The following is an 18,209-nucleotide window of genomic DNA, read 5'->3' on the forward strand; positions in this document are numbered from 1 at the left end:
ATTTTCATCTCAGGGGCCAGGGTGGGGGGCTTGGCAGCAGGGGACACAGGATCTGAAATGAACATGGTTAGAGGCCCATATGGATCTTAGAGGGAGATGCTGTTTAAATCCTTTTGTGCCCTCCCCACGGTACAGCAGCCAGGCACACCTCAAAATAAGATGCCAACAGGGAGGGGAGGGCCACATACCTCATCAAGTACCTGTAGTGGGGCGTTCTCAGTGCCACCCACTGGAACCCCCATGAGCCATTGCTGGGGGGGAGGGGTGAGTGAAACATGTGACCTGAAATATGCTAATGCAGTGGGGACCCCCCGAACCCCACTCCATGGAGCCTGGAGACCAGAGCACGATGTGATGGCACAGGCTGGTCACAAGATGCCAGAACCAGGGACAGCTGTTCAGGGCAGAGATGACTTGCTTGTAAGAAAAATACACTAATTTGAATAAATTGTTCAAATAAATATCTTGGCTCTAGTCAGGGAAACTAAAGCTAGGATTTTTTAATGTGTCAATTCTGATTGTGTCTGCTGGATTAAACTGAAAATCTGGCAATATACCCCACATGGCTGCAGATGGAATAACAGCAAACAAGCACACGCCCGCTCACACCATCTGGAACAAAAGCTGCATGTTTCCGAGTGCTGTCCTGAATGACAAGCATGTGAGTGACATGGAGGGGAGCTCAGTGAGGGACAGACAGCATGAACGCAAAGCCAAGGAAGCCGCTGGACTGTCCTATCTGCCCCCAGACACAACTCCGAGTCAGAGAAACCCCAAGTGCTGCAGGAGTCTTCTCCAGGAGTTGTTTCTTGCTCTGTTTTCAAAGGCATCGGTCAGCCCGACTCATCGGACATTCCAGCTCAGGAGGGGCAGCTGGGGCAGCAACACTGAGGATGCTCCCGTGGGGCCAAGCTGAGAGCATAACCCACGGGGCCACTGACGGTCTCATCAGCGCCCTCCAGGTCTTCTCTCAAAGGCCCTCCAATCCTTCCCCTGACAAATAGGTGGCTCAGAAAAATGACAATTTTGTTCTTTTTCTCCCATTCCTCTTACGATTCAGGTCACTCTGTGATATTTATCTGCAGGAGGAGGAGAGCTTGGATAAAGTCTTTATTCTTATCATAGTTATCCCTCTGGGGATGATCGCATCTTTTTGAAGCCCATCTCTGGCTTACGAGAATCATGACAAGAGGCACTGGGGAAGCCACTTGGGGCCTGGCCTTGTTCTCTGAGACTCGTCCGCTAAAACTTCCTCCGCCACTGCCCCCGGGGCCCCATCACTTCTCCACTCCATCATTCACTCTTTTTTCACAGGGCCCCAGGAAGGGCAGGTGGTACCCGGGGGACTAGCATTTTTGAGCAGAACCAGATTTTTCATTGGCATCTACGTTTCCATCCTTCGTCAAGCACTGCCCAGAGTCTGCGTCCACATGGCCAGTCGAGCAGGCATCTGCTCTGTGTCCTGCACCACCCTGGGCACCCGCATTCAGGACGGGAAGATGCACATAACAAAGGTCTAGGCCCAGGACATCTTCCCGACCAGCACCAAGGCATAACTCATTGGTCCTGCTGCCTCAGACTCTGTGGGGCCAGCCAGGGTATTAACAAACACACAGGTCAACTAAAGCCACCCTTGAACAATGGTGCGTCCAGATGCCATGCCATCAAGGCTTCGTTCAGGCTGTTCGTTTTTTTTTAATTTGAGCATAACTAGAATCCTGATGCATTTTTGGTGGGAATGTAAAATGTCTAGCTGCTGTGAAAAGCAGTCTGTGATACCTCACAAAGTTAAACATTAAATGCCCATGTGACCCAGCAATTCCACTCTGAGGTGTAGACCCAAAGGAGCTGAAAGCAGGTGTCTACACAAAAACGTACAGGGATGGTCATGGCAGCATGATTCACAATAGTCAAAAGGTGGAAACAACCCAATGTCTGTCAACTGATGAATGGATAAACAAAATGTGGTATATCCATTCAATGGAACATCATTCAGCCATGAAAAGGAATGAGGTCGTGATACACGCTACAACACGGGTGAACCCTGAAAACATCATGTTAAGTGAAAGAAGCCAGACACAAAGGGCCACATATTATATGATTACATTTAGATGAAATGTCTACAAACAGGCAAATCTATACAGAGAGACCTTGTTTTATTGCATTTCACTTTGCTGTGCTTTGCAGATATTGTGTTATTCACAAATTGAAGGTTTGTGGCAACCCTGTGTTGAGTTCATCTACTGGTGCCATTTTTCCAACAACATTTGCTTACTTTGTGTCTCTGTGTCACGTGTTGGTAAGTCACGCAATATTTCAAACTTTTTCATGATTATTATGTTTGTTATGGTGATCAGTGATCTTTGATGTTACTATTGTAATTGTCTGGGGCACCACAGACCACAATCATATTAGACAATGAACTTAACTGATAAATGTGTGGGCTCTGACTCCTCCACTGACCTCTCTCTCCCTCTTCTTGGGCCTCTCTATTCCCTGAGCCACAACAATACTGAAATTAGGCCAATTAATACCATACAGTGGCCTCCAAGTGTTCAAGTGAAAGGAAGAGTTTCATGTCTCTCACTTTAAGTCAAAAACTAATGATTAGGCTTAGTGAAGGCATATGGAAAGCCAAGACAGGCCGAAAGCTAGACCTCTTGCACTAAAGAGCAGCCTAATTGTGAACGCAAAGGAAAAGTTCTTGAAGGAAATTAAAAGTGCTACTCCAGTGAACACATGAATGATGAGAAAGTGAAGCAGCCTTACTGCTGATATGGGGAAAGTTGTAGTGATCTGGATAGAAGATCAAACCCAGCCACAACATTCCCTTAAACCAAAGCCTAATCCAGAGCAAGGCCCTAACTCTCTTCAATTCTATGAAGGCTGAGAGAGGTGAGGAAGCTGCAGAAGAAAAATCTGAAGCTAGCAGGGGTTGGTTCATGAGGTTTAAGGAAAGAAGCCACCTCCGTGACATAAAAGTGCAAGCTGAAGCAGCAAGTGCTGATGTAGAAGCTGCAGCAAGTTATCCAGAAGATCTAGCTAAGATCATTAATGAAGGTGGCTACTCTACACTACAACTTTTCAATGTAGATGAAACAGCCTTCTATTGGAAAAATGCCATCTAGGGCTTTCATAGCTAGAAAGGAAAAGTCAGTGCCTGGCTTCAAAGCTTCAAAGGACAGGCTGACTCTCTTGTTTGGGGCTAACACAGCTGGTGACTTTAAGTTGAAGTCAATGCTCACTTACCATTCCAAAATTCCTAGGGCCCTTAAGAATTATGCTAAATCTACTCTGCCTGTGCTCTATAAATGGAACAACAAAGCTTGGATGACAGCACATCTATTTACAACATGGTTTACTGGATATTTTAAGCCTACTGTTGAGACCCTACTGCTCAGAAGAAAAAAGACTTCTTTCAAAATATTACTGCTCGCTGACAATGCACCTGGTCACCCGAGAGCTCTGATGGAGATATAAGAGATTCATGTTGTTTTCATGCCTGCTAAGACAATATCCATGCTGCGGCCCTTGGATCAAGAAGGAATTTCAATTTTCAAATCTTATTATTTAAGAAATATTTACATTTTGGAAGGCTACAGCTGCCATAGACAGTGATTCCTCTGATGGATCTGGGCAAAGTAAATTGAAACATTTTGGAAAGGATTCACCATTCTAGATGGCACTAAGAACATTTGTGATTCTTGGAAAGAGGTCAGAATATCAACATTAACAGGAATTTAGAAGAAGCTGATTCCAGCTCTCACGGATGACTTTGAGGGATTCAGACTTCAGTGGAGGAAGTAACTGCAGATGTGGTGGAAAGAGTAAGAGAACTAGAATTAGAAGTGGAGCCTGAAGATGGGGCTGAGTTGCTGCACTCTCATGATAAAACTTGAATGGATGAGGAGTTGCTTCTTATGGATGAGCAAAGAAAGTGGTTTCTTGAGAAGGAATCTAATCCTGGTGAAGATGTTGTGAAGACTGTTGAAATGACAACAAAGAATTTAGAATATTACATAAACTTAGTTGATAAAGCAGCAGGAGAATTTCAAAATTGGATGGACTGACTCCAGTTTTGAAAGAAATTCTACTGTGGGTAAAATGCTATCAGACAGCACTGCATGAGACAGAGAAATCATTTGTGAAAGGAAGAGTCCATCCATGGGGTAAATTTCACCGTCATCTGATTTTAAGAAATTGCCACAGCCAGCCAGCCTTCAGGCACCACCAGCCTGATCAGCCAGCAGCCATCAGCATCGAGGAAAGACCCTCCACCAGCAAAACAGATTATGACTCCCTGAAGGCTCAGATGATGCTTAGTATTTTTTAGCAATAAAGTACTCTTAAATTAAGGTGTGTACATTGTTTTTTCAGATGTTATTACACACCTGATCGACTACAGTATAGCGTAAACATAACTTTTAGATGCACTGAGACATCAAAAAATTTGTGATTTGCTTTATTGAAACATTCACTTTATTGCAGTGGTCTGGAACCAAACCACAGTATCTCAGGGGGTCTGCTTGCACAGGAAGGAAGTCGATTTGTCATTACTGGGGGCTAGAAGGAGGGGAGATTTGGGACTGATATTGCCAAATAAGTATGGGGTCTCCTTTTGGGGTGATGAAAATGTTCTGGAACTAAATAGTGGTGGTTGTACATCACTGTGCTAAATGCCATTGAATTGTACACTCTAAAATGGTCAAAATGGTAAATTTCATGCTCTGTGTCTATAGCTACAATTTTAAAGTAACAGGGAAAGAAAGAGTAAGCAGGGCCCTCGAAAGATCTAAAACACACTGCCTCTGCCTCTGATACCCCCTTCAGCTCAGCACTAGACCCCTGCACGAAGGTCACAACCAGCTTATGCAGGACCAGCCCTCCTGAGGGACGCAAAGGGCAAGGGGAGGAGGGTGGGTCGGGGGAAGGAGGCAGGCCACCCAGACAGCAGCAGCAGGACCTCAGACACTCCTCTCTCCCGGGCACCAGCCTCGCACCCGGGATGTCACAGTCGTATTCCCTCGTGGGGAAGGAGGGAGCCCCATCACTGCAGGCAGAGCTACAGAAACGGGAAGTGTCATGTTTGATTTAGCTCAACTCTCAAAGGAGAAAAGCTCCATGACCCCTTCTGCATCCGTATCTGGGGGCCAGCAGGCTGCTTTTCCCACGGGTTCCACCAGCTTGCTACAAACACCCCGGCCCCCGCTAACTGCAAGGTGAGAAGCCCTGTGTGAGCAGTTTAACGACAGCGACCCTCCAAAGTGAAGAGCAATCTCTTGGCCTTATGGCAGGCTCAGGCCGGGGGCTCCCGGGAACCCCGAGACCCTCCCTGTTCCCCCAGCTGCTCCCCCCCCTCAGCCTAGAGTGCACCCCACACACGTTCTGTGAGAGCGAGCATGGCATCAGATAAATGGATGACACTAAGGCACCCAGGTCAGAAGAAACCAGATGACCATGCTAAGTCAATGTTCGAATTCCAGCTCCAAGGCACTTCCCATATTTAACTCCCACTTGTCTATAGAGACTGCCCTTCCCAGCAGGGAACTGCCAAGACCAGCTCTCTGTTCTCACGATTCGGGAAGGAGTTCTCCATTCCAATCAATCCTATTAGTCCTGAATAATAAACAACTCAATGGAACTGCCTATGGCTGCCAACACTAAGTCCTATGACTCTCCTAATTTGAAAAACAAGTTTAACCAGCTAATGTGTAAAGGAGATCCCAAGCATCCAGTAAGCTTCTATTAAATCTACCTGCTCAACTGTCATGAATATGCAAAATAGAACATCTTGGTTTCCTTAAAGTTGAGGATGAGGAAAGAGAGTATTTTCATGGTACATTTGACAACATAGTCTTCTTTTAATGATACTAACATAGTGTGAGCTCAACCATTTTACATAACCCAGTGGTCTGCATGACCTATGTGAAAGTCCAGCAGGATTAATAATCTGGTGTCCACCACTCCTCTGCCCCTTCATGGGCTCAGACTGGCTCAACTTAGTTTTAGATGATTCAAATTGGCTCAGGCCAGTTAATGAGACAAGAGCCTTTTCTTTCTTTCTTTTTTTTATTGTGGCAAATATACATAAAATAAAATGTATCGTTTTAGCCAATTTTAAGTGGACAATTAAGTGGCATTAAGTTCATTCACACTGATGTACAATCATCACCACCATCCGGCCACAGAACTTTTCATTATCCCTAACGGAAGCTCTGTCCCCTTTAAACCCTAACCCCCATTCCCCCCACCTCTATCCTGGCAACCATCAGTCCACTTCTGTCTCTATGGATTTAATTAATCTAGGTACCTCACTGGGTGGAATCATAGAGGATTTGTCTTTTTGTGACTGGCTAATTTCACTCAGCATAGTGGCCTCAAGGTTCATCCCCGTTGTAGCAGGTGTCAGAATTTCCTTTTTTTTTTAGGGCTGAACAATTTTGCTTTGTATGTAAAAGTCTTTTTTTGGAACTTGATCATTATAACTGTGGTGCAGAAGAGAAATCAATCTTCCCACAAATACTGTAAAAATTACCAGGTCATGATCTCTGAATATGGGCCAAACGGCCCATATTTTAAGTGACTTGGAAACCTTTGGCTTAATTCATCCGATTTCATTTTTCTTGGCATTTAAAAGAGGGTTGGAGATTAAATATTAATAAGATCTTAGGCAAGAAAAACCTCGGGCAGCAATTCCACTTCATGACATCTCCCGTGATTTGCAAATCCAATGCAGCAAGAAGCACCGTGACCCGCCACTACTCTTATGGCTGGAGCGGGTTTTGAGGACTGGTGAATGGCTAGACTATCCCTCCTTTCTTGAAATTAACATTCATATTTCTAAAAGTGACCAGCGTGCTATCTTTTATATACTTGGGTCCCCGTGAATGAATAAACGAATGAATGAATGTAGAAGGGAATAGATGACAGCAAGGAAGAGCATCTATTTTCAATGACTAGAGAAGAAAGCAGCAGCAGAAGTAGCCAGAGGAACTCAGAAGTACCCAGAGACCTGGTTTGGGTGTGGGGTGGTCTGGGTCTGAGCCCTTCTGAGGAAGACACTTGGGTGGGTGAGTCTGTGTCAGTGCATACCCCTCCACGGCCAGAGACCCAGAAGCTCTGGAAGTGAAGGTCAGGAACAGAGGTCTCCCAGCCAGCACTGAGGGCTGCTTTGAGGGGAAGCGTGAGATCCAAAGTCTAAGTGGGAAGGGTGAGGGGAGGGATAGGGCTGCACCAGAAGTCAGAGTGGGCCGATAGGTCCCAGAGGCAGAATCAGAGGCCGTTTGCAAGTGTTCGGGCCAACGAAGAGGAGGATTGACCAAGGAGGGCAAACAGGCAACGTCCCGAACAACAACCTCCCTCCTACCTGACATGGTGCCCTGAGCACTGTCCTGAGAAGTAACCCCTCGGCCAAAGTCTAGCGCAGGCTCGCTGACCTGCTGGCCTGACTGCACCCAGAGCGGGGCAGGGTGGCCAACCGTGGGGCAGACCTGGCAGTGCATCAGCACCAAGGACAGCACACTGCCAGCTCTTAAGAGGACCGTTTGCTGGCTGTTGAAACCAACTTGAGCAGCCAGGCAATGAGATTCTGCAAGCCCAGATCCAAGCATCCTTCAGCTCCAGTAGTCTGGGCCTTGGCTTGGTCTCAGGTGGAGAGACCAGCTTCTCTTCCGTGAAGGCTGACTGTGGTCTTGGCAGGGTCTGGAGTCCACACTAGGCCCTGGGGTGCCATCCTGTGCCACACCCCCTTCTCAGCCTTTCTGAGCTGTGCTTAGTTTTCCTGAGCTGTCCATGGTATTATCTGATGTAGGGTTGGGAGCTATTCTTGGTTAGCCTCCTATTACCACAGTGCCGTGTCTTTTTTAGTAACTGATTAGCATTGACCGCTATCTGAGTGCTTTGGGGCGCAAACCCCGTGACTGCCATCGCCAGGCTGTTCTATCCCCGAATCTCGTGCTCAGCAATGTGGTCTTTCTCCCCGAACAGAAGTTGTTACTATATATTCTCCCATGGAGCCCTGCACTTCCTGGGGAATGTCATGTGACTGACTGATCTTGTGGGATATGTCTTGAGCCCCTGGCACATGTTGGGGATGGTGGCGGTGATGCAGGGGCCCGAGGATGGGAGATGCAGGTGGGGCAGCGCCCTGCCTCAGTCCCCCACCCACCTCTCTCCTTCCCCGAAACCTGCCCTGGACACACACCACTGGCAAAGCAGTGCAATTCGAGTCAAAGCAACGCAATCCCAGCTCCACACGTGGTGGGCACCCTCTCCCTGCTGGCACCTCCTCAGATCCCTCCCTGCCTGCCCTTATAGACGCTCCCCACCCATCCCCTGTGCTCCCACACGGGAGCCTCTGCCCTGGCCATCCACCAGAGATGCTCAGGGCCCTCCCAGTTCCCCATCCCCCTGATGGCCCTGCTCTGTCCCTCTCTCATCAGCATCCTCAGTCCAGTCCTTCACCTTCCACCGGTCCTCCTTCAGGGCTCTGGCCCCCGTCACAATCCCCAACCCCACTGCATGCTAAGGACGCCCGTGACCTCCACGTTCAGCCTGCCTGGTTAGCTGACTTCCCAAAGGCCCCCTCAAAGTCCCGGGACCTCTCTGCTTATCACCCATGCGGCAGCCCGTCCCCAGGAAGCCTGCAAGGGACTCACGGGCTGGGCAGCGGGGTCTCTGCTGATCACCCAGCCCCACCCGGATGGATGGGGAGTCTCTGCGTGTCTGTCTCCCTCTAGAACGAGCTTCTCGATGCAGGCTTAAGTCACTTTCATCTCTGCACCCCCAGGGCCTGGCACATCGTAAGTGCAGTTTGCACAGACTGCGTGGGAGGGCTCGCAGACGCCAGCCAGCCCAGGAGGTGGGGAGTGGGAATTATGTTCAGAAACCCCAGGTAAAGGAGGGACGGCGTTTGGAATTAGTGAGAGACCGGTGATCTGGAGCCCCGCTCATCTGCCTGGAAAGCGGGGTTCTCAGTTAATTTTCAATTCAAAATCGAGTGTGAGAAAATCAGGGCACCCTTGGAGATGTGTGGCTGCCACTCCGGCCCCCGAGATCAGGGAATCCAGAGCAGAAAGGGGCTGAGGATGCCACCAGGAGGATGTGAGAACCGCCCCCCAAGAAATCCCTGCGGGGAGAGGGGGCACCTGAAGAGGGCCTGCAGAGAGGGGGGAGCCTGAGGGCACCTGGGGAGCTGCTCCCACCCCACCTGTCACCCCCGCCCATCAGGCCCCACCCATCCCATGGTGTCCCTGGCCAGTCCCATGCCTCCTCTCATCCTGCCTCACACTGCTGGCTTCGTCCCTCCCTCAATGTCACCCTAGAAGACAGGGACATCATCTTGCTCCCTGCCCGGCCCAGCATGGTCCCAGCTGCGTGCAGAGCCTCACCTGACTGCATCCCCCACCTCCTGAGATTCCCACGGATGTAAGACCCGCATCCTCCTCCTCATGGCAAGCGCTCCACACCCCTCACCATCCATCGCCAGATACTGATCCAATCAGCTCTGCTCCCACAGCCCCAGGCGGCATGTCCAGAACGTTCCAGAGCCAGGAGCTGGTGCAGCGGAGTGAGGTCCAGGCTTCCTGGCTCTGCCATCTGTGCTCTTAACCACTAGCCCCAACTCTCTCGAGGGTGGAGGAGGGGGGCAGGGAAGGAACTTTCTAGATTACTGTTAGGGGAGGGGCTTTACACGATTTTCCCAAACAATAAAGACAGTGTTTTAGAAGCCCTGCTTTAACTAGACTTTAAAAGCCCTGACGCCATCCCAGATTCCTGCCAGATGAACTGCTCCATGAAAATAACAGCCACCTCTAGTCACAGGTCCTCAAGAGGCTTCATAAAAATCAAATCAGGGCATTGCGCTGACTCGGCAAATGGGCTCCAAGAAATCAAGTTTGGGAGCTCGGGCAGATCAAGCGAGGGGCTTAGGATGCCGAGGCCTGGATTTCGTTTTCCAGGGCGGTCCCGGGAATTAGTGACAGCAGGCGCACTGCGCGGGGAGGAGGCTGGGGAGGGGCACAGGAGCCCGGGGACCCTTCCATGCACCCTCCCCATGAACAAAGGGACGTCCAGGACTGATGCCCGGGCGGGCAGGCAGAGGAGTCGGGACGGCTGCAGAACTGGAGCAAGGCTGCAGGAAGGAAGAGGCCAGCTGTGCTCCACGGAGGCCTCGGGGGTGTTGAGGACCTTCCCCTGTCCCGCCATGCCCCTGGACACCCCTCCCCTCTCCCTCCCCCAAGCCCTGTCCTCAGCACCTGCCCGAGGGCTCTTTCTCCAGCTTGGTCCGACCTGGGGGCCAGGTCTGGGCAGACTGCTCCCACCTGGGCACTGTTGCAAGCACCAGGGTCCCTTGCACACCTGCTATCACCTGGGCACCAGCGACCCTGGGATGCTCTTCTCTCGGCCTCTCAGGACCAGGGGGTCCTCTACAAAAAGCAGGTGCTCATACCTGCTTCATATGCCACTGAACAAGGCACGTGTGAGCCCAGAGGGAGCATCACGGTGCCACCCCCCACACAGGGCAGACCGAGGTTGCCCCTGCCCCTAATATTCCCCCTCCCTATTTGGTGTCAGCATTCCTGCCACCATCTCCAAAGGTCCTGCATGAAGCAAGTCTTGACTGAACGCCAATCACAGCAAAGGCGTCCGCACAGGGAGCAACGCTGAACACTCGTGCGTGTGATGTGGCCTTGGGGCCCTGGATCACACCTCCCTCTAACTGCTGTATTGACTACAATGTATTGATCTTTCTTTTTTCTATTGTCAGAGGGCTCTTTCTAGAAAGCACTGACTGGGCCGATAATAAACAGAAATCATGAAAACCCCAAAGAATCAAAACACGCCTTTGGTTTGCCCTCCCGACGTGCGGAGCCGCTCCACATGGTGGTCACATAAATCTGAAGCCTCCAACTCCATGATCACTGAAGCCCTGATGTGTACCCAGCCCACAGGGGTACGGAGGGCCAGGGAAGGCTGCAGTCCTAGGAATCTACAAGGCCCAGAGGATGGAGAGTCTCTGAAAGAAGTTCGGGCACAGAGCAGGTGTTTCTGGAGGACCTGATCTCACAACAGCTGTCACAAGCGAGTCCTTGCCAAACATAGACGCACAGTAGGGACCACAAGAGCCTGTCACCCCAGGCACCCCAAAGACCCACGGAACCACGATCTTTGGTGCTGGACAAACATGTTCTTACCGTGCCCCCAGGAGCACGGGGGGCACCCCTCTTCACAGGAGGTGCACTGAGGACTCGCCCGGTCCCCCTAAGCTGTGACACCAGCCCGGGTGGGGTCCTCCCTCCACACTCCCGGCCTCGCTGCCAAAGGGCAGAGGACCACCCTGGCAGGTGCAGAAACGACCATTCTATCTGGATATTCAATATGCATCTGGCTGGACCCAACTCATGCATCCTTTAATTGCTGTATGTAAAAAAAGAAAATCAATATTTCATGTCACCAAAGCTCAATAAAATTAAGAATAATGCCCCATGAATAATCTCTACTTGATTGATTTGATCTATGGCCTGAGCCCTCATGAAGTCAGGACGTCACGACAGTTTTACAGGCTGGAGGTCTGGTGTCTGCCGGTCACCTTGCTGGTGCCAGGACACACTCGCCGAGAACAACAGAGCCCGTCAGGTCTCATGATAACAAGTAAACAGACGACAGGGCAGAGGAAACTCACCCACACTCACCCCCTCGCTGAGCTCGGCATCACCTCTTCTAGAGCTGCCCAGGGTCACAGGCGCGAGCCTTGCCCTAACAAACTGTTCAGCCCTCACACTGTGTAACCATGGATACAGTACTGACCCCACACAGGTCTCAAAGGCCTCATCTGTAAAATGGGAATAACCCTAGTCCCTACCTCTTCCGGTTGCTCTAAGATTCACTGAGATCACACACACAAAGCCCTAGCACGGTGCTGGCAGTCACTACCCACACCGGCGTCACCTCCACCGTCACCCAGGGATTTTCCACAAATGGCAAAACAAGAAACATTAAATCCTCAGAAGCCACGGGTCCCACAGGTGACAGAGGTGACAGCTTTCCCACCACTGTGGGTTGATGGTGACCATCCTGGGACTGAGCCATACGGGGACAGGTCTTGGGATGTCACATGGTCTGGCCCTCTGCCCCAAGGATGTGCATCTTCGGCTGGTGTATTCCTGCAGGGAGAGAAAAGGGCTTGAGGCTCCAGAGTGTTCAGGAGAGGCGGGCAGAGCAGGGCTGGGGTGTCTTCGTCGCTGGGAGTCTGGGATGAAGGCGGCACCCATGCGAGCACGGAGGGGATCTCTAGGAAGGGGAAGGCTTTGCAGCAGAGTTTCTCAAAGTCATTCGCCAACCCGATACAGTCAGCTCTCCTTGTTCATGGCTGTTATGTTCGATAAAGTTGCCGTGAACCCCTAATGAGGGGATCCTGGACCACCGTTCCCAGGGGAAATACAGGATGAGGTTCCCCTGAGCCTCTGGTCCCCACATTTCATCAACCGATCCATACATGACCTTGTTCTATGTATGTTTCTATTTAAAGACACCTTATTTACCATGTATTACTCACAAATAATTAATTATATCCAGTATATATAATAAAACACTGGCTGAGAAGAGTTTCACATTTTCCTGACCCGGGATAACAAGACTGTCAATTTCATTGGCTAGGGTTAGGCTTAGGGTTTTCAGCCTTATAACAAGATGTTTCTTAATGGGTGGTCATCTCACAAATCCACAGTTAGCCACTTTCCCATCACTCCCTCACACACTACAGATGTTACTCCAGCACTCTGTAGAGCAGCCCCAGGTACAGATAGGCAAATTCTTCTTCCTTTTTCTGAATGTACCATGTTGTTATTTGTTAACACTGAACTCACGGCCAACAGCTCTGTCATTCACGCCTGAATGAAACACCTAACAACATGTGTTTTTCTCCAAAAGGCACGTCTCAGCCTTCTTGCGCTTAGGAACACTAGACAGCACTTCAGCACTGCACTTGGGCGTCATTCTATCACCAGCCACAAGCACACAAATGCAAAAGACATGGCACTAAAAGGACCACAAAAAGGACGCTTTTTCATAGTACGAGCTGAAAGAAGGCAGGGCGTCTCCTTGTTCAAACTTAGCTGGGAACGGGCGTGCTGAATGACTCAATTTTTTTGCCTGTCTGTGCATGTCCGAAAAGGACTGCATAAGTGCCATGGGTATAGATTTTTAAGGTTACAGATAAACTCTAGTGAGAAGGCAAATTCACAAATACGGAATCCATGAATAATAAGGAACAGGCACACCTTGTTTACAGAACACCTCTAAGCGGATGCTTCGGGGAAATCCTGAGAGGCAATTTGTCTCTTTGATTTGAAAACTTTTTGTTTTGTTTTTAAATTAATTTATTTTTTATTGAAGTATAGTTGATTTATCATGTTGTGTTATTTCAGGTGTACAGCAAAGTCATTTGAGTTATAGATATATTCCTTTTCAGATTCTTTCCCCATGTAGGTTACTACAAAATGAAAACTCAATGCTGGAATTCTACAGTGTCACATGGCAAAATATTTTTTGCCTCTATTTTCCAAAATGTCCTCAATAAACTTGCACTGATTTGAAAAAACTTTTTTGCTGTAAAAACACTCACACGCGGGTCTCCTCTGTTCCCCACGATCACACCTTAGCTTCCTGCAATGCCAAGTCCACCTCCTTCAGGTTCTCCAGACCTGCGTGCCCCTGTGCAGACCCCTCAGTCTCCTCAGAGCTGCATGGGGGCAGCTCTAACTGCAAACTGGAGCCTTTTCAAAAGAAAAGAGGCTAAAGAAAAACATCTGCAGCAAAAAATAACATCTGTGGTGCATGCATAAAGTGCTGCTAGGAAATGGAAAAGCATCGAGACCCCAAAAGATAAAAGGCACCAAACATTCATAGAAGGAAAAAAAAAGTATCAGACAAGAGGATCATGGGGAGATGGTCAGCATTCATGCATAGCCTGGGAATTTATCCTCAAGTGATAAACCCAAAGGAGGAAAACCTGCCTCCCTCATACAAAGAGGTCTGTATAGTCTCGTATATAAAAGAAAATGCCATCCGCAACCTGCACGCTCCATGGCAGGGTATGTACGGACAAATCAATTAGATGGCCCATTGCCTGAACTTCAAAGACTGGCAAAAAAGGGTTATGAAAATGATATGACAACACGGAGCGACATTTACATGTCAGATTTTAAAAGCGGGATGGCAGAATCACATGTGGGACCATGATGGCAGCTACAGACATTGTGTATGCTCAGTGCCAGAGTCTGAGAAGGTGGGAACCACAGTCCCATTTCTAATTCTATTGTAATATTGTTGCCCATACAGCGACTGAGTGAAGTGCTATTCAGCACTCTTAGAAGCACCCACGATATAACTTTTCGAGCTTTGAAATGAGGGGAAGAAAGGAGGGATGCTATCTATGTACTTCTCCTCCAACAGGAGTCCTCCAAGAGTTGCTTCTCAAACTGCATGTGGCATCTTGCTAAAATGCAGCCTTAGCTAATAAGGACCTGCTGTATAGCACAGGGAACTCTACTCAATACTCTGTAATGACCTATATGGGAAAATAATCTAAAAAAGAGTGGATATATGTATACGTATAACTGATTGACTTTGCTGTACAGCAGAAACTAACACAACATTGTAAATCAACTATACTCCAATAAAAATTAATTAAAAAAACAAAACAAAACGCAGCCTTGGCACTGGCAGTCCTGGGCCGCCGGTGCTGCGGGGCCGTGGACCATGCTTTACAAACCAACAGTCTAAGCACCGAGGTGGCTGACGCTGCCCATTTCTCCCTCAGGGGATTTCCACCACAGCCTTCACTGCGTGCACAGTACTGGGGGGGCTGGCGTGGGACTCAGGAGCACCCTGTGCACCTGTTGGGGGCCACACGGCCTGGATATTCCCAGGGTAGAAGGGGGTTCCTTTTAGAAAGGCAGGCTGTGGTCTGAAGCAAGGAATTGCCAAACTTCCCAGGGAACTTCCTTCTTTACACACAAACACACACAGACACACACAGACACACACACATATCTTGCTTTCAGGAGGGTTCCTATCACCAGCGGGTCTACTTGATCAAATTCCAAAGTGTTCTTCATCTGGATGGGCCATTCGGGTCTACAAGACGTGATGACCCAGCCAGGGCAGAGCCCTCAAGAGGAGGCCAGTTTCTTCGGGGGCCCTTGTCTGCCCTGAGCTGGGAATTGCCAGCCTCTCCCCTTGATGGAATTAACTTGTGAATGAATGAGTGAATAAAGCCAGAAAAGCTAGGCAATAATAAACCAGCATAAATGAGCCTTTCTGGGGTCTTGGATGAGAGCATTTGTTTCAAGGCAACACTCTATCTGGGGAGAAAAGGTACCTGCCCTTCCACGCAATGCCACGTCTGAAGAACAGACCTCCTCTGGGACCCCATCTCCACCCACTCATCCACCCCCAGCCCTCCAACCCAAAGGGCTACATTTTCACTCAAACTGGCATGTGGTTTAAGTAAAGCCCAACATCAGGTCCCGTCCACTCCCCACCATGTGCCCTAGAGATCATTTCTCTTGACTAGAACTTTGTCCAGGCATCATTTGTCCTGGCAAGGCTCAGCATGTCACCTGCCTTGCGTGGTCCACATCGACCTGCGGCACCATCACCGCCGCTGGGTGGTGAGTCCAGCCCTGCCAGGACTGCAGAAGGACGGCAGTACTATTCCCTAAAGCCCAGACCTTGACCCCAGAGCCGCCGCTATTGTTGGGGGGCTCCCCCCACATCTGCTAGCGCACAGCAGTTTCTTTACACCCCAAAGCCCCCAGCACACAGAGAACGGCCTCAAATGACAGGAACATCCTGAAAGTGAAGTCAATTTATGCTTAACGATCTTTAAAAAAAAAAAACAAAAGGCATCAAAGGGAAGTTCCAGAAACCTACAGTGAGTCAATAGGACTTGTTGCCCAAACACGAGCTCTCACTATCTATACTTTTCAAATGCATGAATTCTTCTGGGAAAAAAATAATATTAATGAAGCCTTTAAAAAATATGAAAGCAGTTCATTCTCATTTGTCCACAGATTTAGCCAAATAGAAGTTCCTTTACATGCGTCTAATATTCACATCTTTTTATATACACGTGTTTTTTGAAAGGCAGCTTGTCAAAAGTGTTCATTAGAATACACACTTATTTTGCTATAATTAAATGAAAATACAGTTACGCTTAAACCCACTGGCCTCATCAGCATGCATCTCTTCTCCAAGACTTTGTCAAACCTTCAAATAATTATTTGCAAAACGGTTATTTACAGCTAATCGCCCATCATGCCAAGGTCCCCGGGCTTTCAGAGAAGTGTCACCCGATACAACCATCCCCAGTGAAATGCACTCAGGTCGCTGCCCCTCGACGCTAGGCTGCCCCCAACCACCGACCACAGCTGCCTGCACTCGCCAGCAGCCCCGCATCCTTGCCGATGTCCAGCCAGCCTGAAGAAACCCCCTGGTGAGGGGCAACCGTCACAGGGACCACCCCCACGTGAGCAGATCCAGGGCAAGCAGACTAAGACCCAACCTCTTCTGGGTGGGCTGGGGTGTCTCCTGGGAGCCCTGGTTGCCAATCAGCCTTCCACCAGATTTTCTTGACATTTACTAAGGCACCTGATGGGTGAACAGGAGTGGCTGGGCCATCCACACATAACTGAGGGAATGGAGAGCTAGGCACGCCTTCTGATCTACAGGTTACAGCAGCACCTTTGCTCTCCGGGCCCCTCCATCCCCTTCCCTGGGGACAGCCAGAGTCCTACCTGCTCTTGGGGCCACTTTGGCCTCTCCTCGGGAGTCCTGGCCTTGGTCTTGAAGCTCCTCTGGGGGTCTGCGGGGTGCTTGGCCTCGGGAGGGAGGTTCAGGGACTTGGGCCTGCCCTCATGTCTGCTGGGGCCGCGGCTGGCCTCGGCAGGCGGGCCAGCCTCCGAGGAGTCCCCGGGCCCCGGCTCGGGCGCCCGCAGCGGCGCGTGCTCGGGGCTGGCCTCGCCGGCACTGGTGATACTGCTCGTGCTCAAGCTCATCTTGATCTCGGCCACGATCTGGTCAATGTCCTCCTCCTGGTCCTCCAGGTCCCCGTCCCCGCGCCTCGGGCGGTAGGGGGATGCGCTGCCCTCGTTCCCGTTGGCCTCAGCGGGGTAGTAGTCCTGGTAGGTCCCTTCGCCGGGACAGTAGTGGACGCCCTCTTCCTGGTCCTGGGCCTCCAGCATAGAGGCCTCAAGCTCTGGGGTGGGGAGGTGGCCGTCCCGGTAGCCGGGGCTGCCCTGGTCCCCGCGGCCGTGCGGCTGTGGGCCCGCCGGGTCCGTCCACTCCTCCACTGCCTCCTGGCACTCGTCCGTCTCCAGGTGGCGCGCGTCGTGGGCCAGGTAGCCGTCCCCGTTGCAGTCCGTGCCCTGCAGGTAGCTGTCGTCCTCGGGGCAGTAGCGGATGTAGTAGGTGATGCCCTCCTCTTCCTCGGGGAGGCCCTCGTCATAGTCCTCCTCCTCGGAGGTGTTGTTCACATAGTCGGAGCTCGAGTCCCCGTCGGGGCTGTGGTCGTGGCCGCCCTGCTCGGCGGGCACAGGGCTCTCGGGCCGCAGGGCCGCCAGCTCCAGGCCCTTGGGCACGTACTCCTCCAGGGGCAGCTCCGCATCCTCGCTCTCGGGCTCCAGGCCCGGCCTCGCCCTGTGGTCCAGCATGCTGCTCGCCGCGTTCTGACGCTTCCGGTGGGCCATGGCGGGCAGTCACGCGGCCATTGTCACCAGGGGGCAGCCACTGTGGGGAGGAAGGGGGGACAGGACAGTCAGAGCCCGAGAAGCACGCCCCGCCAGCGCGGTTTACAGCAGAGCAATGTAACGCGAGTGTGTTCAAACGACGTGACGCCCCCACCCCAGCTGACTGGTGTGTCAGGACCGGCGCACACGCCTGCCAAAGAGAGAGGAGGACACCGGGGCTGGAGGAGCAGGAGGCCCCGACGACCCCCAGGACGCCTGCTGCTTTCCCCCTAACTCCCCGCTCATTCGTGACTGCCCTCTCTTTGTTTTTCTTTTTATTTGAAGTATAGTGGATTCACAATGTTGTTACTTTCAGGTGTACAACACAGTGATTCAGTTTTATATATATATTCTTTTTCAGAGTCTTTTCCACAACAGGTTATTACAAGATATTGAATATAGTCTCCTGAACTGTAGAGT

General features: G+C 50.5%; 1 protein-coding gene across 4 annotated transcripts in view; it reads right to left on the minus strand.

The window, feature by feature from the left end:
• Window positions 1-18,209, minus strand: part of APBA2 (amyloid beta precursor protein binding family A member 2) — a 232,895-nt gene that overhangs the window by 49,294 nt on the left and 165,392 nt on the right. For all 4 annotated transcript variants that reach the window (XM_059915337.1, XM_059915340.1, XM_059915336.1 and 1 more), the window contains one exon: window positions 16,800-17,790. In XM_059915337.1, the coding sequence (XP_059771320.1) occupies window positions 16,800-17,750 (951 nt within the window). In that variant the 5' untranslated portion in view covers window positions 17,751-17,790. The remainder of the gene's footprint in view (window positions 1-16,799; window positions 17,791-18,209) is intronic.

The sequence above is a fragment of the Balaenoptera ricei genome, chromosome 2, assembly GCF_028023285.1.
Source record: "Balaenoptera ricei isolate mBalRic1 chromosome 2, mBalRic1.hap2, whole genome shotgun sequence".
Taxonomy (NCBI): domain Eukaryota; kingdom Metazoa; phylum Chordata; class Mammalia; order Artiodactyla; family Balaenopteridae; genus Balaenoptera; species Balaenoptera ricei.